At 33.2% G+C, this 27,281-nt stretch overlaps 2 protein-coding genes across 2 annotated transcripts in view; both read left to right on the top strand.

Annotated features, from left to right (window-relative positions):
* The window catches only part of LOC143246325 (uncharacterized), a 32,062-nt gene extending 25,199 nt beyond the window's left edge, over window positions 1–6,863 (top strand). Inside the window, exon 8 of the mRNA XM_076492861.1 lies at window positions 5,520–6,863. Within this exon, the coding sequence (XP_076348976.1) occupies window positions 5,520–5,667 (148 nt within the window). The 3' untranslated portion in view covers window positions 5,668–6,863. The remainder of the gene's footprint in view (window positions 1–5,519) is intronic.
* Window positions 6,864–14,642: 7,779 nt separating this feature from the next.
* On the top strand, window positions 14,643–26,918 carry LOC143246324 (bone morphogenetic protein 7-like). Its single transcript, XM_076492860.1, has 5 exons — window positions 14,643–15,676; window positions 17,975–18,126; window positions 19,803–19,959; window positions 23,173–23,331; window positions 25,946–26,918. Exons 1-5 carry the CDS (start codon window positions 15,406–15,408, stop codon window positions 26,452–26,454), a joined length of 1,248 nt encoding a protein of 415 aa, XP_076348975.1. The 5' UTR covers window positions 14,643–15,405; the 3' UTR covers window positions 26,455–26,918.
* Window positions 26,919–27,281: the final 363 nt, after the last annotated feature.

The following is a 27,281-nucleotide window of genomic DNA, read 5'->3' as shown; positions in this document are numbered from 1 at the left end:
ATATTTCCCTTTGTGCTTGTTATTATGATCATCCAAACAAGTATATCGCGTCAAAGTAAAGAATCCTGTTGCAACAACAACGATTGTGTTGTTGTGTGGTACTTGGTGTTCATAAAATAAGAATTATTTAAGTGTCAGAGGCTGACTTATGCACGTTAGTGGACGGCGCCAAGAGGCCAAACCTTTGAGGTACGACATGAGAAAACCATGACGCCACTTGAGTCCTTGTTGGAGGTGGAGCTTTTTTCTGTTCGACTAACGTATAGGTTAAACTAGCCAAGACACATTTTAGACCCCACGCTAAGCGTCGTCGGAGAAGCGTCTTTATGGTAATTCATTTGCTTTGCTGTCACTTGGAGAACAATTGTATTAATGAATACACGAATCTCTACAAGCACCTTTACAGACTGGCTTTTAATCTTCAGCTGTTATTGGCATTGCTGTAGTACAGACACAGCTCTGAGACCTCTTGAACTATTCATTCATCATTTGGCGAAGCTGATGGGTCAGACACGATCGTGTGCTGTGTACATGATCGACCTGCTGCCGGACGGCCAAAGCTGGAATGTGTCGAACCCTGCGTTTCTATATACGTACAACAATTGGTTTCTTAGTTGGATACAAAATAATTACACCTTGGTAGAAAATGGTGATCATTTATTTCAGAGGACCCTAAAGAGTAAACTCATACCCGAGTAAGTGGCAGACAAAAGGAAAACAATTCTGGTATTAATATAATGTAGATTCCTTGAATTAGGATGTAAAATATCTATGCTAAACCACAAAATGAGCAAAAGGTAATGGACATTAGGTTATTGAATCTATTACATGTATTTATTAATATTTCTTTCTTTTTTAAAACTTGGCCTCCGTTTCAATATTAGTAGTAACTATATGTTTCGACGAATTTTTTGTAGTGTTTTACTTCTCTATTCTGATTTAGTGAAACATGTGCTGACAAATTTGCGTAGTTGTGCTTTCATCCTTTCTTTTCAAAATAGTATACGAATGTCATAAAATTAAAGACCCGTCGTGATCAGGAAGTTGAGGCACTCGACTCAAAATCTGAGGGTCGCGGGTTCGAATCCCTGTCACTCCAACTATGCTCTCCCTTTCACCCATGGAGGCGTTATAATGTGATGGTCAATACCACTATTCGTTGGTAAAAAAATAGCCCAAAGGTTGGCGGTGAGTGGCGATGATTTACTGTCTTACACAACTAAATTAGGGACGATTAGCGCATTAGCCCTCATGTAATTTGCGCAAAATTCAAAACAAACCATAAAATTAAAGTTGGATGATAAATTTACAATTGTATTGTAGAAATAAGAACGTACAAAAAACCACTTGAAGAAAAATTAACTGTAGGTTTGATTAAATGTTCACATTATTCGAAATCTTTATCATATGATGTTATTTTTCAACTAACGCTATTAATAAGTTTATTAATTTGAACCAAATTCATGAACTATGCATTAAATGTTGCTTTTAAATCAATAATATCAAACACGTTGTCCACAAATAATATAGTGTTTCTGTCTAAACGATAAATAAGAAGAAAAAGATCCGGGTCACCTGCTGGGACATGTAGTTTTCAGGCGCCAAGCTATTCTTTGGAGCAACAGGAGGCGTTGCATTCCTTGGTAGGAACATTAAAGGACACAAGATCTAATTATATGGACAACCTTCAGGTGTCCTTGTAAGAGAGGGAATTACACTGCTTTATTGAAAAGAACTTTGCTTTGCTGTCCAGATTTGGATTGACCCTTAACATTTTACAACTAACGATGAGAAAAATAAACAGCAAGTTACTGAATAGCAAACTTTAGGTGGTCGACTGAGAGTGACGGGAACAGTGCTAGAAAACAACCTAGAAGTCTACAGAATTTTTCTCGTCTTCTCATAGTTTTATCGCTGTATCTTGTGTTTCAAATTGGTAAAACTGTTCAAAAAATAAAAATACGCTATGAATGAGTACGTTTGTTTCTAAAATAGTGTATGTTCTTAATTAGCACTGATCAGATTAAGAAAGTTTATATTAATGGTTTATTTATTTTTCTTAATGAAATTATGTAATAAGACCAAAATGGGAGTTTTTATTTATTTATTATTTATACTTTGCTGATCAAGACTCATAAACTTGTTCTGATTTTATTCTAGTCTAAGATAACCATACCTTAACTGTGTGTGAGTGTGAAGACCTTGATTCAATTTGTAGATGTTTTGAATCTTATAGTGTGGTGAGATTTCCATATGAACATATTAAACATAGTTATTTATTTGCAACTAGTGTTTAAAGCATCATCAAAACGAATTTGGGAGTGGTGAAATCCAACGATACTTTTAGGGAATGCCTTATAAGTGGACATTCCTACTTCATAATAGTCAAAATCTTAAATGTATGTTGAACGAGCTTCAGTGAATTGAAACAGGATAAACGCAATCAGTTGGTCGTATTCAAAACAGCATAAAAACATCAAAAATGAACATTTCAAAATAACAAAGATTTTTTATAAGGATATACTCCTGTAAAAGCATATCAGTTTGTTTTATTATGAAATGGATTGAAGTTTGTACGTATAATTTAGTTTTTAACTTTCTCTTTTCTCTGAGGTTTTCTGGATGTAAAAAATAGAATTTCATTAAATTTTTTAAATCTCACTGTGCATCAGATGAAATAATTAATTTTAAAAGAACAGTTATGTTGATTTTGTTGTAAAGTATTCAATACCTAGTAACCAATACTTTTCAACTTTTAATGCAGACATTGTAAATATTTATTCGGAGCTATTAAACGTGTTAGTTAAGCTTTCGTGCAAATAGACGCATCATAAATATTCCCACTTTAACTGCTGTTTGAATAATTGTATAGAAGCTAGTCAAAATGTAGTCCCACGTAATATCCATTTAGTTGAAATAAGTGGAGCTAAACTTATGTTAGATTAATTTTCGAATTTTGTGCTATTTACGTTTATACCAAATATAAAATCATGTAGGCTTAACCAATATCATAACATCAGGCTAGGGCTAAGAAAAACTCGTTTTAACAGGGTGATAAGCACATAAGTATATTTTGGAATTTACTAGCAACAGATATCACATTTAAGGTTCTGAAAGTAACACGTTCATAGTATCTCAGTAAAATTGCGCGTGCTTATCCTATAATTCACGAAAGTAATTTAATGATAAAACCTTACAATACGTAATATTGAAACAAAATAAACATCAGTGGTTCAACAAAAAATAATCCTATAAGGAATGATTGTTTGAGAAAAATTCCGCAATTGTATGTTGTACGGCAAAGTTGGTAAACTTAGTTTAAATAACTATAGACGCATTGTAATGAGTCAGCGAATAAAACGACATCAATATTGTAAAATACTTTTAGTGTTGACCAAAGTAACGGTTTCTCATGAATCAAAATTCTCCACAGCTTTATTGTTTTACTGGCTTTAAAGGAATAAAGACATCACACACGTTGAAAACACTTTGTGTCCATTTTCTCAGATTATGATATTTGAGGGTTCCAAACAGAAAAATATATCAGCATATGTATAAGCATAACTGTGAAGTTTGGTACTCTTTTAATTTGCGCTCCCTGGTGGCTTAGCAGTAAGTTTGAGAGATTGTAACGTTAAAATTTTGGCTCAGGTGCAGACAACTGATAATGCACAGATAGTCTAATATACAGCTTTACATTTAATAAGAAACAAACATTAACACGGAATAACGGTAATTCTCAATAGCAGTGTTGGACATAGAAAAAATAGCCCGTTGGTTAGCTTTGTGTTTTGCAACAGATAAACAAAGTTTTTTTTTAGTTGACAGGCACTCGATAAATTTGTAATTTTAACAACTCTAATGACTGTATAACACAAAATCTCAGGGGGAAATGAACCTCCACACATACACATATGTGTATATATACACACAAGGGATTGTTTGTTTGTTTGTTTGTTTTGGAATTTCGCACAAAGCTACTCGAGGGCTATCTGTGCTAGCCGTCCCTAATTTAGCAGTGTAAGACTAGAGGGAAGGCAACTAGTCATCACCACCCACCGCCAACTCTTGGGCTACTCTTTTACCCACGAATAGTGAGATTGACCGACACATTATACGCCCCCACGGCTGGGAGGGCGAGCATGTTTAGCGCGACGCGGGCACGAACCCGCGACCGTAGGATTACGAGTCACACGCCTTACGCGCTTGGCCATGCCAGGCCCCACAAGGGATTGAGTACATTATATTTAAATATATGTAAATCTGCAAATCACGTGACAGCCATAGTCAATGTAAAGCCGCGATGGAATAGATTGTATCAGCACTACAATTTAATACTGTTTGGCATTACTTAAATAGGGCTTGGCCATTGTGAATTATAACATATTTTTATAAAAGTTTGAAAACTGTATAAGGTGTTTCAAGAAGGTGTTTAGGTTGGGCCCGGCATAGCCAAGCGTGTTAAGTGTTCGACTCGTAATCCGAGCGTCACGGGTTCGAATCCCGGTCGCACCAAACATGTTCGTCCTTTCAGCCGTGGGGGCGTTATAATGTGACGGTCAATCCCACTATTTGTTGGTAAAAGATTAGCCCAAGAGTTGGCGGTGGGTGGTGATGATTAGTTGCCTTCCCTCTAGTCTTACACTGCTAAATTAGGGACGGCTAGCAAGATAGCCCTCGAGTAGCTTTGTGCAAAATTCAAAACAAACAAACACTTAGATAGTCTCATGCAATCAGAAATGATCTCTTTTGGAAATAGTATGTAATCATCGTTTCTGACTCAAAATATTTATACACCCGGATCGTAAAGATGTGTTTATGTTGGGGCATGAGAAAATAAAGAAAAATGTATGAAGGCGTACTCCAACTGTGTTGTGCGAAGTGTGAGTCTTTTAACAGCTGAGAATTAATGACTAAGAGGTCAATGGCAAACGCTGTCCACGAATCTCAGGCAACACAATAAAGAAGGTTCTCTCTCTAGAAGAGAGACACAAATTGCTTCTTCTGTTCAATTGTTACATATTTGAAGCAACTGAAGAGTACAAGAAATATCTATAGTATTACTGATAAAGTCACCGGGTACAGCGTCTATGGATTTATGTTCGATCCGGTAGTTGAAAAAAGCGCTAAAAAACGATCGCCAGTCGTCATAATACACTATATGGATTAAAGAAATGCAACAAAGAGGACTGGTATATTTTGAACATTAATATCTTATGATGACGACTTTTTCCAAAAGAAAAAGCTTTGCGGGACTAGTTTCAAAACGCATGGTCATCAGGCAGAATATGGCCAGATGTGGCTACGTGCACCGTAACGAAGTAGTGAGGCTGCGAAATGGTTTTCACTTAACGTGCTCAATCTCAGTATAACACTTACAGTAGGTTGCTTGTATTAAAGACCAGTAATTTTGCTTTTTTAGCTTTATTTTAGCTACAAATGAAAATATCTGACAATTAAGTGTACATAAAGATATTATATATACATATGTCTATATTATCGTTGTTTTCTTCCCCAAGAGATGAAAAGAACGAAGGAAAGTGTCTTATGTCTCTTCAGAAAGAAGAACCACTGTGTGCACCTGTACAATTCAACACCCACGTGTTTACAACACGCAACGGTGCAGTGAAATCAGTGCTCTCTATAGAAGACTGTGCCTGTCAGTGATGCAGAAGTGTCTTACGAGTGTCTTGAACAAAAGAACGTCTTATGATTAGTTAAAAACAACGTGTTCGCGTAACAGCAGAAATTGTGCTGGAAGACATAAGATATATCCTGCAAAGACTGATATACTAGTATCCTTTCCATGAAGATCCCTATGTTTATCTAATATGGTTTTGTTAAGGCATTAGTTCAACGCTTTCTTCTCTAACAGTTTCTCTGCAGCAACAAACGTTACACTGGGGGACTAAGTTTATAAAGAAGTTGCTGGCAGGTTTTGAGAGTTTTAATTACTTCTTATTTTACTATAAGAACAGAAGATATATATACATATGTGCTAGAGTTTATGCAAATTATTTGCACATAATCTGCATTTGTTTATTTGAAAGACAAACAAATTATTATAAAAAATGTGTCCGTCATAGAAATAAGACATACTTTGCTTCTTTCTAGTTTATAAAACGTTTATTTCACTACATTTCACATTTTATTTTATTCTATTAAATTTAATAAAGCAGAACCTTGATATTCCAATGATTTGCAAGATTTTTCATAAAGGTGAAACATACTTGTTTAAACTTGCACAAGAAATACTATTTTATGTATCGTTCTGCATTATAACTTGTGTAGATTGTTTTAGTTTATTCTATTTGTCATGTATACTAAATTTTAAAAGCTTCATTTATATAGATTATGTCACAGATCATAAAAAAGTAGGAGGTATGTTAGTAAAATCTCTGAAGGTCTTTATAAATAATCTTAGCTTAAATAAACGCTAAAAACTTTATAAAGAATTTGTAGCTCTGTTTCTTCTGTAAGAAGATCACTTGTAATAACCACCATTTTTGAACATGCTTAAAGAAATATCGAATAAGTTCAGTTTTTATTTGTATGAAATACTGGTTATTCAGTCAAAATGTTGTAAATACGCTTTATTTTTAAATATTTTCATAATTATTTTTACATTTTATTACCTACCTTAAGCCAACTATGCTTCCACTCTGCAGGTATCTTTCCAATACACCATATGCATTTGTAAGGTATTAAACCATTAATGATAATCAAGTTAAAAATGACTGATTTAATAAAATTACGCAAAACGTTTTATTTTATAATTCAAGTGTTTAAATCTTTTACCAAGCACATCTGTATTAATTAAGGTTTTATAGCTACTATGTTCTAAATAAACTTTAATATACTTTTGTCTGGTTTTATATCTCTGCCTTATTCTAAGTTTTTTCTCATCAATACAATACATATACAAAACAAACAGTATTTAAGTAAAGATTTATTACCTAAACATAGATTTATCCTCAACAAACAAACTGTGCATTAAGAGTAGGGGTTAATCTGTCTTAAAAATGACAGATGTTTTCCATTATTAGTACAGTTAGTATGATTTAAGTCAAATTTTTTAGAAGCAAAATATTCTATAACGTCAGTATTCTGTCCTTCTTAGTAGTTTTTAATCTTTATTGAGAAAATAAATAGTTTGGATTAAAATACGTATACAAAATCCATAAAAATATACACGACTAAAACATTTACGTGTGAATGAGTGGGCAATAAACCCTTATTCAACATACTAATTTTCAGTCGATTTCTGTATAGGTGCTAATACCAACTGTTCTCAGTACGTTCTCTATCTTTTCGTATTTAGCTGACATTTAGGTCAGTGAAAGTTCAACAGTTCTTTGGATTTATACATAAAGAATTAGGACATGCCCAAAATTCCATTTCTATCAAATTAACCATACTATTAAAGTTTATATATATAATTATTCCAACCAATAAAATATCTAAATTGTTTGTATTGCAATACAATTTTAAAATATGGTCTACGATCTTTTTTGTATTTTCTGAATTTGAAACGACCAAAGTTAAGAAGTGTAATACCACAACATCCAAAATTAGCTAAGAATAGCATTTTAACGTTCAGCAAACGTATCCTATAAGCACGTGCTGTAATTGTTTCCCATTTTAAAATACGATTTTTTATTAAAGTATTCTGCATATATGGGTACTATACATGTGGAATACTGAGATATTAAAAAAATATTTTCGCATACTTTCAAAACAAAAAATCTCACTCATTTAACAATCTGTAAAAAGTTCTATATTTCTTTATGTTTTATACATAGCAGCTTTAAAACACATGAAGTGTACGGTTTTACAAGATAAAACACATTTACTATGAACTTGTTCGGAAGCTAATATTAAGCATAATACTTGTATTTTGCATTAATGTTTACCAGTTAAAGTCGTACAGTATACAGCTAACCTCGAAATGTATATTTTTTAAATAACACTATACTTTAAGAAGTGCAGAATAGTCCTTATCCTTGTCCTCAAGGTATATGACTTCATGAAGTATATCCTGTATTTGCAATGTTCGGGATATCCTTAACCCTAACATACTTGTCACTGTTTTAACTTACAGTTTCACTCACATCTTACCTTATCTTAGAATTATTCTAAGTATACTTTAATACTAACTTACTTCCTCATATAAGTTATATTTTACAGTTAAAATGCTTATGATATCTTTAGATGCAACATAAATCTATGTTTGAAATATACCTCACAACTTAAACGTGAGATATAAAACTTTCAGTCTAATTTTTACTCATAAATATGCAGTCTACATTTAAAACATTTACGATATAACCTACGTTTAAAGCGTTCAAGATGACCTTAAGAGCAAAGTCTAAGTTGTCACAAAATATATCTTTTTGTCTTTTTCTTCTGTAATTAAGCATAAGTTTGTTTGTTTGTTTTTCAGAATTAATACGTAATGCTTATTTATAAGTGTTTCATTATTTTACGTATTGCTTATTTATAAGTGTTTCATTATTTTACGTATTGCTTATTTATAAGTGTTTCATTATTTATATTCACCACATTTTCTCATTTAGGATCGTTCTTATTAGGAATAAAAACGTATTGATCATTTTTGAGTTAGTTTTATGTTATTTCTAATAACTTATTTCTGTTTACAGTTTTAAAATAAGAGTTTTATTTATCATGCATAAGCATGCCAAATCTGTATACTACTATTTGTGTATTACTGAGCGGTGAGTTCCCTGAAGGATTGGTGCTCTGGTTCAAACTCTTGTGAAAACGTTTCAACCTATCTATGATATACTTTCAGTAAAAACGCTCAATTTCAATGTCATAACAGTGGGTAAGTTTATTTTAGTCTTAACACATCTAGGGGCATACTTTTTCTCTTACTACTTGTTACTAATATGCTACTTACTTCAACTGTAAGAACTAACTCAAGTAGGAACACATGTATAATTAAGCAGTTTTTCTGAACACTTTGCATGCAGGCTATAGCACAGAAAAAAATTAACGTTAAGGTTAGAGCATTTTAAGCTGTAAGTTAAAACTTATACAATGATCTTTGCTGAAGAACGTTGAATTATTTATAGGTGTACTGAAACGTTTGACTTTTAGATTAAGAACATATTGTATGTTGAGGTTAAAATAAAACAACAATCTGTGTTGCAGTTATTTTATATATTTATAGGTTAGGCTACAGAGAAGATATATTTTGACCCTCCAATACACAATGATATGTCTGCAGAGTTACAACTCTAGAATTAGGGTTTCGATACCAGTGGTGGGCAGGGCACAGATAACCCATTGTACAGCTTTGTGCTTCATTACACACAAACAAATATTTTGTGACTAAATATGACTCGATGAGTCAAATGAGATACGATTTGTTCTTATGGTTATATTGAGTCGTGAGTACATAAAACAGTTGACGTCACAGACTGTGCCTTTGCATTACTTCAAATGTTTCAAAGACATATTGGTAAACTTGGACTTGCTACATTATTCTAAGTCTTTCTTTTTATCCCCCATATATTTATAACCAATAAATTATAAGCTTTAATATCTTAGTTGATTTTATTTATTAAGTAATTGAGTCTTTTAGTTGTTTACTTTGCGAGAGTGAAACAGTTATTTTTGTTGCTTGGATTTGGGTTTTTGAAAATTACCTAACAGATATAACATGTTGGTTTGTCTACGGAGAGCCCAGGCGAAAGAGGATATAGAGGTTTTCGGCAATAGTCCGAAGTATATCGTGTTTTTATATTATGTTTCTTATGGCTAACCAGATGGCAAAAAACCTATGCCTGCTAAATTTGTAAAGTTAATTGTAAATGATATAATATTTAGCATTAACAGAATACAGCAGGTATTACACCCTCCATATGATCGAGTAATTTCAGTCACAATAAAACTTCCAGGTAGCTTATGTCTTAACACAACTTTAACTTGTAAAATATATATGCCCCCTACTGGCACACACCGCTAGAAACCGGATTTCGATACCAATGATAGACAGAGCACACATAACCCATTGTGTAGCTTTGTACTTAATTTAAAAAAAAAAAAACCAGCAAAAAAATATATATTTACCTTAATTAAAAATTATTATAATATGATGTCAATATACACTATTAATTTAAAAATAAAAAACGCAGTGGCACAGCGGTAATTCTTGATACTTATAATGCTACAAACTGGGTTTCGATGTTCATGTAGGCAAAGCACAAGTAGTTCATTCTGCTCAACAGCAAACAAACAAATAAAAATGTTAATTTACTCCACTAATCCGAATAAAAAGTGTTACATCACTGTGAAAAGAGTGGGCTCTAACTTTCTTTTTCTAATAGCAACTTTATATTTGCTTATCAATGAAATGTTTCATTTAAATATTTGTGCTTATAACTGACCGCTGTGGAGAGTAGAATACTAACTTCTAATTTAACTATTCCGCTGTTTGTTCCAGTAATATTACTTTTTAATCTATATTCAATTAAGCCTATTTAGGTTTTTATAACCAAACAACATGACGAAAATTAGTTTTAGATATAATCTGAACATCTAGATATGTTACTAATGCTTAACTAATTCTTATATACCACATGAAAGGACTACAAATAGTAGCTAAACCAGGTTGGATGTATACCTTCACGAAAGTGTGGATCATACATTATTCAGGTACATTTCCTATATACAAAGATACATCATATCATTCCCACCGCGTAGTTTGTACCCCAAGGTCTAAAACGTATCTATGAGGAAATTTCCATATTTAGAATTACTATATTTTATAAGTTACTTGTCCTAGGGGAAATGCGTTTCACCAGAATCACGTAGAGTGCAATAGGCTTTAGTTGCATAAACGTTTTACACGTCAAATCTTTTTCTTTAAACCAATCAAATATTTATTGGACTTCACAAGTTTACTATGTCAGTTGTAGATACTCCAAATTTTGTAATAAATTCCGATATATATTCCATTTGAGAAGACCCCCTGTTCAAATCTCTGCACATTCAACGATATCATCGAAAGTGGCTGTCCATTTTTAAGTTTGATATTATCTTTTATGTACCTTTGTGTCTATAAACAAGAAGTCTTCTGATGAGATAGCAGTAAATCTACGGACTTACAACGTTCAAGTCAGGGTTAGATTCCTTGCAGTGGACACAGCCCAATGTGGCTTTGCTCTGAGAAAAACACAATAAAACCAAACCAATCTCACACAGTTGAATGAGCGAGATAAAGAATTGATATAATATTAATGATAATGTGCGACAAAAGACATTTAGGTAATCAAAATAATATATTATTGAAACATTCTGTCCAAACTTTCCTTATTAAAAATCTGACGAAATTTTGTGAACCCTAGAACTAGCAGCTTTTAAGTCGTACTCGTTTTAAAGTAGTTTTTATTTATAACCATCATATTTTATCTGTTTTGAAATTATTGCTGGGAGCTATACTATACCATTCACTACTCATTCATAGTTTACCGACAATTTCAGTTATATCTTGAAAAATTAATTTCGAATTTTTGAGCTTAAACAGATATTATCATATACATTGAATGTGTGTCTTCACAGTGACCTGTTTAATAGCAGAGAAGGAACTTTCTTTCAACATTAATTATAACATTTTCTATCTCAGATCCAGCTTACATATCCAAGCGCCTTCTCACATGTTCTTTTAGTCAACTAACTTAAACTATTTTAATAACTTTTTTAAAATTATTATTCATATTCTTTGTTGGATTTATGAAAATAATAATCAAATTTGTAATGCTTATATTCAGCATTTGAACTTAATTACGGTCACGTAAGAACAAAACGAATAGCTCCTGTTATATCAATATTTACGCAAGCGATTTTCAGTTTACTTTAATACATTGAAAGATGTGATTACACAAATATCCAAATGTTTTAGATAGAAAATGTTTTCAAAAATTTAATTCATCATTTATCGATTTTTACAATTTTGTTCTATTATACTTATGAAACAATTATAGCTCACTGTTTTAGCCCATAGCACGTGTTTTATTTCAAAGTCAAGAAATTTCGCAGAATAATCTACAGTGTTATTATTTTTGAAAAAGATAATTTAAAATGTTACGTAATCATATTTTCCAAAATAAGCTTTACAACATGTGTACGTTAGGCAATATGTGGATCGCATTAAACAGTCAAGAAGAGGATAATATACAAATTAAATTCATTTATTCATATATCGATTACAGATGTTAGGAAAACACGTAGATTCAATAAAATGGACAAAAATACTAAATCTTATTATCCCGATCGCTTTGGTCATATTATAGGATTTTTTTTTTTTATATATATATAATCTATGGGATATTGTATAAGTATACATATAACTTTCATTTTCTGACATGCGTCAAACATAGCTTTGCAAAATAGCGTTTTAAAATCTGATGTATTACTCTTGCTATGCCTGTTCAAATACGTTTATAAGCTTTGAATGACATCAGCGAATGATTATGAAAACAGTATAATAATATCGCAGCTCTCGAAAAAATAATTAATTATTTGGTCTCGTTCACAGATTTTAATGTTGATATCCGTTAATCTATGAATAATGAAACTTTAAGTCTAATGAATGTTTTCAGGTAAGTTAAAAATTCAATCAGGACGGTATAGAAATTATAAACAATGCATCACTGTTTTGCGAAAATAACATAGATAATTTTAATTAAAGTGATAATTAATTAAACAAAGTTAGTAATAATAAAGATAGGTGAATTAGACCAATCATTTTTCTTGTTGTATTGGCACTACTTCTACTAACCCATTACTGCTACAAATGAAAATCATCATTTCGTAGGTCGACCCTCAAGAATTACGACTTATCTTTACTGTGCCGATGTCTGCCTACGTTCAGTGACTGTACAAATCTGAGTTAGGCTGAAAAGGGAACATTTTGGAATAGGTCACAGAATAAATCGTTTCCTACTTCCTAACATGTTCAAGTTAATTCAGCCCAATCTAAATCACTAAGAAAACTCTCTTGACGTCAACGATTGGTTAGACAGAAAACTCATTTGCTTCTTATGTACTATGTTTTATACTATTTAGCGCAAATGTATTATTACAAACTTCTCAATGATATGTGTGGTATATTCATGCACATGTAAGACTAGGCTAAAATAATTCTACAAACTGAACTAGAAGCAACTAGAAAACGGACAACATGCAAAACCCTTAAAATTTTACCAAGGCTGTTGAGTGTTTTATTTTCAATACGTTAATTAATATGTAACTTCAGATCTTTGCGTAATAAAAGGTATGCATTTCCTAAAATGTGTGTACAGTATAATATCCCTTATCTTTATAAAATGAAAATCATTCATTGTATTTTGAGGTACGATTTGTATTTTTTTACATCTTATGCTGTACTAAAAGAAAAACTTCTTAGAGTGTTTTAAGTAACAAGAAACGTACGTTGCGTCTACTTTGAAACGCTGTATTAACAAGATTGTTTTTCATACAATGTACCTGTGGAAATCACGTTGTGATATACTCATTTCAACAGTGTATCTTATGAACACCAAGAAATGATTACATATGAAAGAACTTAAAAAATAATTAGTGTGCTTTGAAAAATTAGTTTTTTCAAGTTTCTTTCGCTCGTAGCATTTATATACTCTTGCCTGATTGGAAGAGTTATTTTAATGTTATTTTACACATTCTTGAGTTATTTGAGTTATTTTGAGTGAATTAAATACACTCCATAAACAACATAACAGTAATAATATTTCTGATTATAGAAGTAAAACGTATTATAAAATTACTTTCTTTTCATCAGTTTCTGATATTTCTTTCTTGCTGTCTTAATAATACCATTATATTAAAATATTCTTTATAACTGTATTCTGATGAAGTTCTTAAACGGTATTTATGTGAGTTACTGGCAATCGATAAAAGCTGTTTTAGGCTATCGCATGTATAAATATATAATATATATATATCGTTTTACTTTTTTCATAGATATCATGGCTTCATGTTTTATATGTATTATATATATATAAATAATTTAACCATTTCTGTTTAGATTGAAGGATCTGAAAATGAATAGCGCTGTCTGTACAAATAATTTTCATGCCCGCATACTACAAGTGATGTGAAGTTGTCATTTCTAAAAAAAATGTAATAAGATACAATATTCGTTATGACAATATCGTAAATTTCTCTTTAAGTGTAGGTAGACCTTAGAAATCTGTTCTTCTACCTGCAATCTTTATCAATTTCATGAGGTAAAAGATACGAAAACAGCAGTAAAGTTATTTGAACTCTGAAAATCTAAGCTAAATATTTACTCAAGTTATAAATTTAAATACTTTAGTTTTTTATAAGAGCTTCAATATTATAAAATTCCACCAGCACCAGTCATTAAAAAGTTGTATTCTAGCTATTCATCGATACTTTTATTTTTTCTTTATAAAATTACATTTTCATTTACAGAAACACCATACGAACATGATGCTGTTATACTCAATGAAATCCTAGCTTGTTTAGTCTTGTTGGGCAAGACTAATTTTGCTTCAAGTAATAATCATTATATTTTAAATAGTAGCCGCAGGTTTCCCTCTCTGCCCCCTCACCCAAATCCTCAGATCAGTGCACAAGTCTCATGTAGTGCAATATATTATGAATCATAGAGTCTTCTTCGAGCGGGTGACTTGCACAGAATAACATTAAACTGCAGCGAACCTGGATTTGTACGTATATGGTCCCGTTGTAGACCCTGTGAACGTTTTTATTACAGGAGAAGATGAGGGGTAGCAACATGAACAAAGCACACGGGTACCCCCTCCTCCACTTCTTATCCATCACCTCACTAATGACCGACAGAGCACTGCTGGGAGTCATGCCCTGCCCAACCCTCTCTATGAGGTTATCTGTGATTCGCACGCCGTCTGGCACTTATTACTCAATTAGGAAACAGAGGTGAGTTGAACTAATGAGGCTTGGTTCGTCCATGGAAAGATGTTGTATATAAGGAGTGTGATTCCATGACGTATCCTACACACAAGTTATGTTAGGAACGCGAGCAACACTAGGCTGACATAATCACAGTCACAAACCAACAATCAGGCTAAGGTGTAGTCTGACGCCGGTAGAGGGAGGATCCGGAGTGAATCAGGAATCTTCCGGCTGAAGGCAACCGCGTGATTGGTCTTCCTGTGTACTTTGTCTGTCCAACTACACATCTGTGGTCTCCACCGTCATAAGAAAGAAAAGAAAAAGGAAAAAAGTCACCATTCCTCGATCTATAAAACTGTCTCTTGGCAAATCAAGCGTCAGACACTAGCACTCTAGATAACAGAAACACACATCATCACAGAGCTCAAGTCGTGGTCGATTTTCTTGTGGCACATAGCCGGCACAATGGCTTTCTTGAAACTTGTGTGCGTTCTATGCCTTCTAGCGTGGAGTCTAAAACTGGTTGCTTGTCGTTCACATCAGCTCCTGGATGCCAACGAAAAAAAAGAAGCCATCAACAGTCTCTTACAAATATTCAACATCAACACTCCTGGAAGAAGCGACACAGAGTTAAACCCTCCTCAGTACATGCTAGACTTGTATAACGCTTTAGCATATAGTGGAAAATCGCTAAATCCTTACGAAGTCAACATTGTCAGAAGCTTTCCTGATAAAGGTAAGAATAATAACCGGTCTCAGGATTTCAGTAGTTTAAAATATCACTGTCTTTTTCATGCGGCTGTAAAAGTCTTCTATTACTTATTTCAGTGAGTTTGTTTAAACGAAAAGGTAGACCACGAGAAATTAAATCCTGGATTTTGGCGTTGCAACTTACCGCTGACTCTTTGAGATATAGTTTCTGTAAAACAGTAATTTTTATACAATGAACAATAAAGGTATTTATAAAAAAATATCAAATGGTATGGTCTGAGATTTTATGGTAAAACACTAGTAAAACTAGTTTAGTGTCAGAAACTGGTAGTTCTCCAATGCACGACACTTACTAAATTTCTAGAAAACATATACGAACTGGTCTTTTTATTAACAAAATCCTTATTTGATTGTAATCGTCATTTCTAGATTAATAAAAAAAAGTTACTATTCAAAGTAAGTTGTGTTTCTCTTTAAAGTAAATCCAGTATTGTATGGAATAGAGTTCTGTTTAAAAAACAAAGTTTAAAGTAGTCAGTTGTAAACTGAAGTACTTATACAACTAAAATCCGGGATACAGTTCTCTGTATTGGGTAGAATACATATAATTTGTTGTGTAACTAAATTATTGCGCTAAAACAATAATAAAAACAAACAGGTAATATATAAGCTAATTATTGAACACGGAAAGCCCCCCAGTGGCTCAGCGATATGTCTGCGGACTTACAACGCTAAAATTCGGGTTTCGATACTCGTGGTCGGCAGAGCGCAGATAGACCAATGTGTAACTTTGTGCTTAATTTAAAACAACAACAACGAGAACACAGAAAATGGTTGTCGAAGAGTATCCCAAGAAATGCTGGAAATGAAAACAACTGCAATTCCTAGTTTAATCTAAGTTAAGTTAACATTCCAGTTTGCTACTGGCAAGAAGAAAAATTTGCGTGTCAATGAACACATGGTGAAGACGGGCTGTAAACTTGGTGTATTTTTGTATATAGTAAATAAACTGTTTGTTTTGGAAAATTTCTGCAGTTTAAGAACTGATGCAGACTAGCTAAGTTGTGGTCTGAAGTAAACACATATACTACAATGGTTACATCTTTTTTTACTTTGTTTTTCGTTATAAAGAACTTGAAGTAATTCAGAGTACAATGCAGATACAATAACAATGATGGATCACTTTTGTTTCTTACTTAGGGCCTGGCATGGCCTAGCGCGTTAAGGCGTGCGCTTCGTAATCTGAGGGTCGCGGGTTCGCGCCCGAGTCGCGCCAAACATGCTCGCCCTCCCAGCCGTGGGGGCGTTATAATGTTACGGTCAATCCCACTATTCGTTGGTAAAAGAGTAGCCCAAGAGTTGGCGGTGGGTGGTGATGACTAGCTGCCTTCCCTCTAGTCTTACACTGCTAAATTAGGGACGGCTAGCACAGATAGCCCTCGGGTAGCTTTGTGCGAAATTCCAAAACAAAACAAGTTTCTTACTTAATTCATTTTTACGAATCCCTCTCTGAAATACAACGAAAAAACCTTTTGTTATGTTTCTACCGATTAATATGTTATTCACTGATTCGGTTAATTTCATATTCCTCAGGTAATTACTGTGGGATTACTGAATTATTATTGTTTTTTTAACTTGAAATAGCCTGGCATGACCAAGTGGATAGAGCGCTCGGCTCATCACACCAAACATGCTTGCCCTTTCTGCCGTTGGGGCGTTATAACGTAATAGTCGGTCTCAGTTGTTGATAAAAGAAAAGCACAAAATGTGGCAGGGGATGGTGATGAACCTTCCTCTAGTCTTTCACTGCTAAATTAGGGACGGCTAGCGTAGATGACGAAATTCAAAAACAAACAACTTGAAATATAGTAACTATAAAAGTGAGACTTCACACTGAGGTTTCTATGTTGCTTTTTAAACTACACTTTTGTTTTAACAGAAGTGGATTTTTTATGTCTTTTCCATCCAAATAGTTTGTTCTAAGTGTAAACTTAAAAAATACACTCATTTGCTACATCGGTTTTGTTGATAGATAAATTAACTCCAACTCAGTCACTGCGGATTTACAGTGTGTAATAATTCTGAAGCAATATTTAAGTACAATGGTTTGTTAAGAGTTTTGTACAATCTATCCCTGAAAACATTTATAATAATGTTCGTTTTTGCCATTTCTATAAACTATGTTTGTATATTATGACAAGCACATTAAAACGTCAAGTGAAAACACAAAATGCATTTTTTCTTAGATAATATTTAAAGTATGGAAAAAATGTTTTGTTTTCCAAATCGGTTTTTTTTTCAAGATGAATATTATGATTTTCAGACCAAAGGCATAATTTCCATTTTTACTTCAACATCACGGATAGTGTGCCTGTCACAGAGACAGTGGTAGAGGCAGAATTTCATCTCTATAGGATGAAACCGAAAAATATAGTAAGGAAGCATTCTGAAGACATGAGAGCCCATCTGTTAGAAGTATGTATGAATGAATTACATTTTATTTGTTTCATTTTTAAGTATAAACCTGACGGGATAGGATACAACTAGATAAGAACACTTAACGGACTGAAAAATCCTGATTGTGTTCACGAGTAGCATGAGAAATTGTGTCTAAAATAAATGTGGGAGCTACGAGCTTTTTTCATCTGCTAAAAGTCTGTTTATGTAAAATGTTTCAAGGAAACGATCAATCTTTCTAAAGTACGGGATATTGTTAAACAAATTTTAGTAGCATAAACAAGCCCAAAAGTAAATATAAAGTATACTTTTTGTACCTAACGCTCAAATAAAGCTACAGCAGAAGACATTTAGAATTCTGAAATGAGAGTTTGAAGTTAAGAGGTGCAGAGTTCAACCAAATATAAAACATTATGTCCCCCAGTGGCACAGCAGTATGTCTGCGGACTCCCACCGCTAAAATCTGGGTTTCAATACCCGTGGTGGGCAGAGCACAGATAGCCCCTTGTGTAGTTTTGTGCTTAATTCCAAAATAAAGCGTTACATTTTCCATTCAGAATCTCTACTTTCTTTTATTTTAATTGAACATTCATTATAACACTTTAAGTATGCATATGTGTGTATATTACTTGTTTGGCTTGAATTACAAGATGTAAAACGTTAATAACTATAAATCCTATTCTATTCATTCTGACGGAACACATTCCTATTCCTTTCTTCAATGGAAAGTTTTAAACATCAATTTTCCTTGAAAATATCTTCCTACTTGTTATCTTCAATAAATACTTGATTTTGTGCACCTCACAGGTAAACAACAAAAGGATGGAGTGTTTATTCTAGTGGTGAGTCAAGTGTCTATTTAAATGAATGGGATCTAGAAAGCTTGTTTGTAAAAAATTGACGTTTATTAAGACCTTGCCTTCCAACATTTAGTAAAACGTGTTTATCAACAATAAAGTCTTTATTCTACTGTAATAATTGATAGGTGTTATGTTGGTGCAATATCCAACCTAGTAGTAATGATCATGTGCCATCTCAGTAAAGTCGTTATTCTATTGTAATAATTGATAAGTGTAACGTTAGTACAATATCCAACCTACGAGAAATGACTATGTGTCATCTCAATAAAACTTAACTAGACTATAAAATGTATATCACTATTATTTTTCATTTACCTGATTTTTATTTAAAGTATGAATGTGTGTAGAACATTTGTAATTCTCTCCCTGAACATCTTGTTCACCTAAAACTTTGAAATCGTATTTGCAAACATTTGCATAAGAAACGAGCTTGAAGAATTATAAAGCAAGAAACCAGCTGTCGATACTCCGGGTAGGCGCAGCACCTATAGCCCATTACGTAGCTTTGTATTTAATAATAAATAATTCAATAAAAAGTCCCAACAGAAACAAATAGCTTAACTCGAGCACAACACTTATTTTTCTTTATATATATAATTCATACTAACGAGCAATTTTTATATCGTTATTCAAAAAAGCTATATTTCATTATCACTAAGACATACTAACTGTTGAAAAAAAGTGTTGTGTGATATTTATCTACATATTTTTCATGAACTCCATTGATAATTTAATAGGGTTAAATTACAAAAATGTTCTGAAAACGTTGAAATCGACATTTTATAATCATTTATGTTTATAGTTATTAACTTATGTACAGACTATTCTTTGTAGCTTCGTGTGTACCAAGTCATGCCACCTTCGATTTCAAATAAAGATGGTGACAGGTTGCTGGACAATCGACTTATTAGTGCCTACTCCGTGGGCTGGGAAGTGTTCTATATTAAGACTGCTGTAATGGATTGGATAAACGACCCTCAGACAAACCTTGGTGAGCATTAAGACATAGAAAATGTTACTGATGTTATTACACAGTTTTATTCCTTAAATACACGATTGTTTTTGTTTGAGTTTGAATTTCGCACAAAGCTACTCGAGAGCTATCTGTGCTAGCCGTCCCAAATTTAGCAGTGTAAGACTAGAGGGAAGCAGCTAGTCATCACCACCCACCGCCAACTCTTAGGCTACTCATTTACCAAGGAATAGTGAGATTGACCGTCACATTATAACGCCCTAACGGCTGAAAGTGCGAGCACGTTTGGCGCGACAGGTATGCGAACCCGCGACCCTCAGATTACGAGTCGCACGCCTTAACACGCTTGGCCATGCCAGGCCTTAAATCCACGAAAACATTTCAGTTTTAAAATAAGCTAATTTTGATAAGACTCGTTAATTCATTTAACTTATTAAACCAAATAATTTTGTCACGAAATCTCAAACAAAGTTGGCGGTGGGTGGTGATGACTAGTTGCCTTCCCTATAGTTTTACACTGTTAAATGAGGGACGGGTAGTGCAGATTGCTCTCGTGTAGCTTTGCGCGAAATTCAAACCAATAACTTATGTATCCGATACTTTTATTTTACTTGATATATGATAAAAATGTATTAATTTATTTTGTATATAAAATTTGGAGTTACCTAGACTTAATATCGGCTTGTATTGTTTTACTAAACGAACAAAAATAAAACATTATTTATCTTTTCATTTTGTTAAGTATGCATTATCGAAGCCCCCCAGTGGTTCAGCGGTATGGCTACGGACTTACAACGCTGAAAACCGAGTTTCGATACCCGTGGTGGGTAGAGCACAGATAGCCCATTGAGTAGCTTTGTGCTTAATTAAAAATAGCATTACCGAAATATTTTCTATGCATTTTTTTGTTTAATTATGGAAAATAAATGATTCGATATTTCAAAAATTGCTTATTTCTTAAGTTGTGTAAACTATTACAGCACGCAGAGGAAAAGAAATATGCCAAAAATTTTAATATTCCATGAGTTTTCTGTAAAATTGCTGATACATTGTTTTGTTTGTCATTTAGATAGTCAGTGACAACTTATATATCTCAAATAGGTTGAATATAGTTTAAAAGAAATAACTTATATTTTAGGTTTCCAAACTCAGAAATGATTTACAATATCTAATTTTCTCTTGCAAATCAGGAAATGTTATAATGAGGTAAAGGGTTATTTTATGAGACACTCAAACGTAAAAAAAATAGAGGTAAGTGCTGAGCTATGAGAAAATACAATCTATGTAACAACTCCTTTGGTTTTACCAATTATTACTTGCTCTACGCTCAAAGGCGTAGTCTAGAGGGGACTAATCTGGAAAATCTAGATATATTGGTCACATATTTTTCAGCTTTGATATGAAATATATAATTAAAACGTCTATAAACACTATTGTATTTTATTTCTTTTAATGATCAATTCATTAAAAATTCAGATCAACTTCTTAATTCATTGGCCCCCTTCATATTTCCTGAGTGGGAAAGCTGGCTACGCCATTGTCTACGCTTGTCGCGATTTTCGCTTTTATGGGGCTTAGTTGCCTTCCTTTACTAAATCTATATTTGAACAGGACTGTGTTTTTGGTATGACTGAACAGTTATGAAGAGTTTGTTTAGCTTGCATTATTGTATTGTCAGTATCCATTGCTTTATTTAATCTCTGACTTTCAATGGTAATGTTTTTCAACACTTATCCAGCTCTCTATCTAAATCGAAGTTCACAAAATATGCTGAAAGCAGATAAAAAAGCACATCTAGCTTTAAACGATATGTGGGATTTTGAAGTGACGGCTAACAATACTTGCCTTATTGTCTTTTATATGGAACACACCATCGTGAGGACCGCAAGAGACTTTTTAAACATAATGTTATGTTCACAAGAGACAATGAATAACTCTGTGAAGATAAAACAATAAACTAGTTTGTTAGAAAGGAAGGTAGCTTTCTTTTCCTTAAATATATTTTGATTTATAGTGGTTCACAGTAAATAGAATATTTTAAAAACCTTCCAAAGTTACGCAAAATCCCAAAACCAATTGAACCTTTACATCTGTTATATGTTTTTCCAGAAATATGCTATCACTTTAACAGTATAGCTTATACCATGGTCCAATCTAAAATTTATTATACAACAATTATTAGTAGATAATAATAACAGAAACCAGGTTATGAAATCAAGGTACGGTTTACAACCTTCCTTGGAACAAAGAATTGTGTGTTATAAATTGGATTACTAGACACCTCTTTTGTAAAGTTGAACCTTAAAAAATCTAGTGATTTTCGTGCCCGACTGTGTACCTGAAGCTCTATGATTCTTTTGTTCGGCTCCACCAAAAAAAAAATCATCCCCAAACACTATTGTTTGTTTGTTTTGAATTTCGCGCAAAGCTACACGAGGGCTATCTGCGCTAGCCATCCCTAATTTACCAGTGTAAGACTAAAAAGAAGGCAGCTAGTTATCACCACCCATCGCCAATACTTGGGCTACTCTTTTAACAACGAGTAGTGGAATTGACCATTACATTATAACGCTGCACAGCTGAAAGGGCAAGCATGTTTGGTGTGACGGGGATTCGAATCCGCGACCTTTATATTACGAGAGAGCGCCTTAACTACCTGCAAATGCTGGGTCCACCAAGCACTTTCAGGACGTTATAAGAGTGAATGTCAAATCCGTCTATTTCGCTAGAGTAACCAAGAATGGGTGGTGTTGAATAGGTGCCTTCCCTATATATAGTATAACACTTCAAACTTATGGGCAGTTTGTCTCACGCAGATAAAACTAGTGTAATTTTACAAAAAGTTCCACAAACAAAAAACATTTCAATAACTCAAGACGGGATCACACATGAGCTCTTTTGCTTAGTAATAAAAGTAGAATATATTGTACCTGTACTTCATTAATGTTTTGATAAAATTCCTGTTACTTTTAGTTTAATATTTATAGAAAATAAATTCTATAAATAATTTAGAGTCACTAACGCACATAAAAAAACATTTAACAGTAGTTTTTCATTTTTATGGAATGTAAGTTATTCCTTTGGAAATTATATTTGTTTTATCATTCATATAAGGCACTGTAGACTGTTATACATTTAATATCTCACTAACAGGCTAAACCTAAGATATATGGAAACATTAAGTGGTTTGAATGAGATATGCATATTTCTTTTCCACTGTTTGTGTTTCAGGACTTTTAATCACAGTTAAAACAATCTCGGGGAACACACCAGACGAAGGAATTATGCGCTTTGCTCGACGTCATCACAAGCATGTTAATAAACAGCCAATCCTGGTTCTTTTTAACGAAGAGGATAAAGAGAAAAAGAGTTTACTCAACACACTTCCTGGTAAGTATCAACACCTTACAATTATGATAAGAAATAGACAATGACATTCTACTCTATACTTTAATTGGGCATAAATATCTAATGATCGTTACTGATCTATTCAATAGAAGTTTCCCAGGATTTTAAATCTGAATATATGTTTTTACATTTTCCTGCATCTTAAAGAAACTACAATAACTAACAAAGTATACTATATTGTGTGGTGCTTGTTACAAGTGTTCATAGCTTCGAAGTAACCTATTCACATAGAAATTACGTCTTTTAAGCCCCGCTGTTAAAACCGTCGAATTCTATAGTTCGTTAGTAATTTTTCACTCGCATGTTTCGGTAACGATCCTCATTTATTAAAACCCCACTTTTAGAAATTCTAATCGTTTAGATTACTAATCCTAAAGACAGTTACAATCGAATAAATGTTCTTGTAACAACGGACGGACAGCAAGTGAAAATGGTTTCCAGGTGATGTAGATATCCAATTTATTAAAAATACAGCCAAGTACAGACTACAGCCGATCGCAAATATATTCATATAAATAATATCATCTGATGGCTTAGCGGTAAGCTTGAGAGCTTAAAATGCTAAAAACATGGATTCGAGCCCTGTTGTGACCACAACACAGATCGCTTGATGTGCAGTTTTATACTAACAACAGAGATGATAATAATAATAAAAGACGGGTGTGTATATTTTCTTATAGCAGAGCCACATCAGGCTATCTGTTGAATCCACCGAGGGAAATAGAACCCCTAATTTTAGCGTTGTAAATCCGTAGATTTACCGCTGTACCAGCGGGGACGATAAAAGACGGAACATAACTCACGGATTAAAGAAAGTGAACCTTTATTTATTAAAGCGATAAATCGTGTTTCACATTTTGATTCACAACGATTAGTTTTTTCAGCTCTTCAGATAGAATGTTGTATTTTTTTAATTCATCAATAAGCACTCGAATCCCCGAAGATTTAGTTATTTTATTCGGAGAAAGCAAAACTTATGTCTGTTGTCAAAGGCCAGGAATATTCTTAATTTAACTTTTCCATTTTGTCAAACGTAGCTATGCTATTCTGATCAAAAATATAAAATGTTATGACCAATACAAGCAAAATGCAAATGAATAACAATTTTCTACTTAATTCAAAAGGACAAACGTTAAGATTTTCTGCAACCTAAATTATTTTTAAAAGTAGTCATTTTATTGCATTATGTTACATAGAATACTAGAATTTTACTTGATCGCTAGTGTAAAACAGTGTTCATTGCTTCGTTCTGTTAGTTCTTCACACTAGAACTCCTTTCTTACTCAATTCATTGGTCCTCCAGGTGGTTAAGGAACTTAATCCGTAATATGAAGGTCGCGGGTTCGAATCCCTATCACGCAAAACATGCTCTCCCTTTCAGGCGCGAGGGCATTATAGGTGACGATCAATCCCATTATTCTTTAATAAACAGAAGTTCAAGAGTTGAAGGTGGGTGGAGATGACTAGCTGCTTTCCCTTTAGTCTTATACAGCTAAATTAGGAATGACTAGCGCAAATAGTCCTCGTGTAGCTTTGCGCGAAATTCAAAACAAACCAAACTAGTCACTTCATTAAAACATGTGACATCAAGAATAGTACATTTTGTGATTTGCTGCTAGATCAAAAAAGTAGATGGATCTGTGGATATTTAATATTCATATGATGTAACTGGTACAATAAGAAGACGAATGAAACGTTCAATGAAGTTGTTGAGCTAGTTTAGAAAGAAAAATGACTCGACGAGTCTTATATTGTCTAGGATAAGTTACTTTTGGTTTTAGATAAAATATAAGAAAATTCAATGCATTTTGTTTATCAGATTTTGAAATGATATAGAAAATAATAATTTTATGTAAAGCAAAGAATTACCTTTCACGAAGAATAATATTTTAAAACGTTCTGCCATACTATATGTGTGTGTGATATGGACGTATGATCCTTTTCAAGTATTAAGTACTATTAATTTTTATCTATTAGTCGACAAATATAATCAGTCTTTTCTTACGTTGCAACTGAGTTGATATTTTGGAATTATCCTAGGTCCAAGCCCAAGTTCCGGAACTTTTTTTTATTATTTACATACGTTAATGTTTGTAAGAAAGTTTACTTACATTGATTCATAATATGCCTAGCACATAATAATATGTATATGTATATGAATTTTGTCAAGCTCGTATGATTTAATTGGGCATTAGTAAATCAACCCACTTATTGTCTGACCACGACAATATTTGTAGAAAGAAGTTCGTACTCATAGTAAGAAAACCTTAAGGGTGAAAAGAGATGGAGAAGGCTTGTATTCTCAGATAGCTCAACATTAAATTTGTTTTAGCGACATTAAAATTAGACATATTAAAGCAAAACGAGACTTGCAGACTGAAGTGTCACCTTAAAATATGAGGTTTTATTAGCTCACAAACTTTCCAGTTTTTTTTTAAGAGACTTCGTAAAGTTGATTTACACCAGTAATTAGTAATATTTGTAAGTAAGAAAACTATAGCAAGCAATAGTTTGAGCATAAAATATAACAAGAACTTATCAAAGTTAGTATAAAACTTACATTCATCAATTATAATTGTACGTATGTTAATTTCAGAGGTCCATGGTTACGGAGATCAATTATCTGGAAACATCCCAGTTCCCTCAAATCCTTATACTTTGAATTCACATTATGAGCAAAATAAAAAATATTCAGAGAGCAGCACGAGATCCAATGTAAGAGGCAGAAGGTCAACGGAAAATGAAGGGCAGTTACTGAATGTGAGTTCACTGGCAACTAACCAATCATCTGGCTGTAATCGTTTTGAGATGTATGTAGATTTTGAGCAAATCGGATGGTCAGATTGGATTCTTTCTCCGAAAGGCTATAGAGCTTTCTATTGTAAAGGAAGATGTGATTTTCCTCTTGGTCAAAATGAACACCCATCAAACCATGCTACCGTTCAAAGCATTGTGAATAAGCTAAACTTAGTTGATGGAGTACCAGAACCTTCCTGTGTACCTAACGAACTGAGTGCCTTTTTACTACTGTACCGCGACGATGGCGGGAGTGTTGTGCTCAGGAGGTACGCTAATATGGTGGCGGATAGTTGTGGTTGCTACTGAGTACTGCAAGGAGAAGTCTTAGTGCCCATGACTTAAATGTATTAGATGATCAATATGTACGTTCTAGGCACGAATTGACTTGTCCCATGTTTAAGTGAACAAAACCACCCGTCTCTAGAGCTCTCGTATCTCACCTTTTAGGTAGCTTAGCTTGTAATGAGCACTTGAACTGGAATCGACCAGCGATTAATTGGATTGTTTATTAATAGAAAGACATGGTGTCCTTCAAGAGATCGTTCAACCTCCGGAAGGCCTATTGGTTTCTAACCACCCCAGCTTGGTTGAGCTGTAAGAAAAGTGGTTTGTGATACTAGTATACATTTCTTACTTCGAAACATCGACATCTAGAAGCAATAACTACTTTGAATTATGACTTTCTTTATTATTTGAAATTTGTGTAAAATTTTAAAAGGAAATATGAACTGAATAACTTATGTTAGTTTTTCTGGAAATTGTTTTCTCTCTCTTTATGTATGTTTTGTCATACATAATGTTGTATTTACAAAATTCAAAATATGTTGTTTAAAAATGATAATTATTTTATACAACACAAATATTATAGATATATGAGAAAAGTAATCAATTAATACCAATCATTGTCTACTAAGCACTTTAATCCAGTGTTCACCACTTGTCCGTTGTTGAAGTTCTGCAAAAATAATATAATAATTTAAAAACATCACTTACAAAGATGTTTAACTTAAAGGTGATGTGCACATATTCCTATAACCGATCTCAGCTTCTGGCAAGTTTCGATATTTTGTTGCTTGCTTCAAGTAGTTTAAAGCCATTTCTGTTTACTTTGAGCAACTGTTAACAACCTTCCA

Source organism: Tachypleus tridentatus, chromosome 3, assembly GCF_004210375.1.
Source record: "Tachypleus tridentatus isolate NWPU-2018 chromosome 3, ASM421037v1, whole genome shotgun sequence".
NCBI lineage: Eukaryota > Metazoa > Arthropoda > Merostomata > Xiphosura > Limulidae > Tachypleus > Tachypleus tridentatus.
This window is presented reverse-complemented; position numbering and strand designations above follow the sequence as displayed.

Coding starts and splice junctions, on each gene's coding strand:
- LOC143246324 (XM_076492860.1), top strand. CDS start 15,406: ATGGCTTTCTTGAAACTTGTGTGCGTTCTATGCCTTCTAGCGTGGAGT. Junction 19,960..23,172: donor CGACCCTCAGACAAACCTTG/GTGAGCATTAAG, acceptor TTTGTGTTTCAG/GACTTTTAATCACAGTTAAA. Junction 23,332..25,945: donor TTTACTCAACACACTTCCTG/GTAAGTATCAAC, acceptor TGTTAATTTCAG/AGGTCCATGGTTACGGAGAT.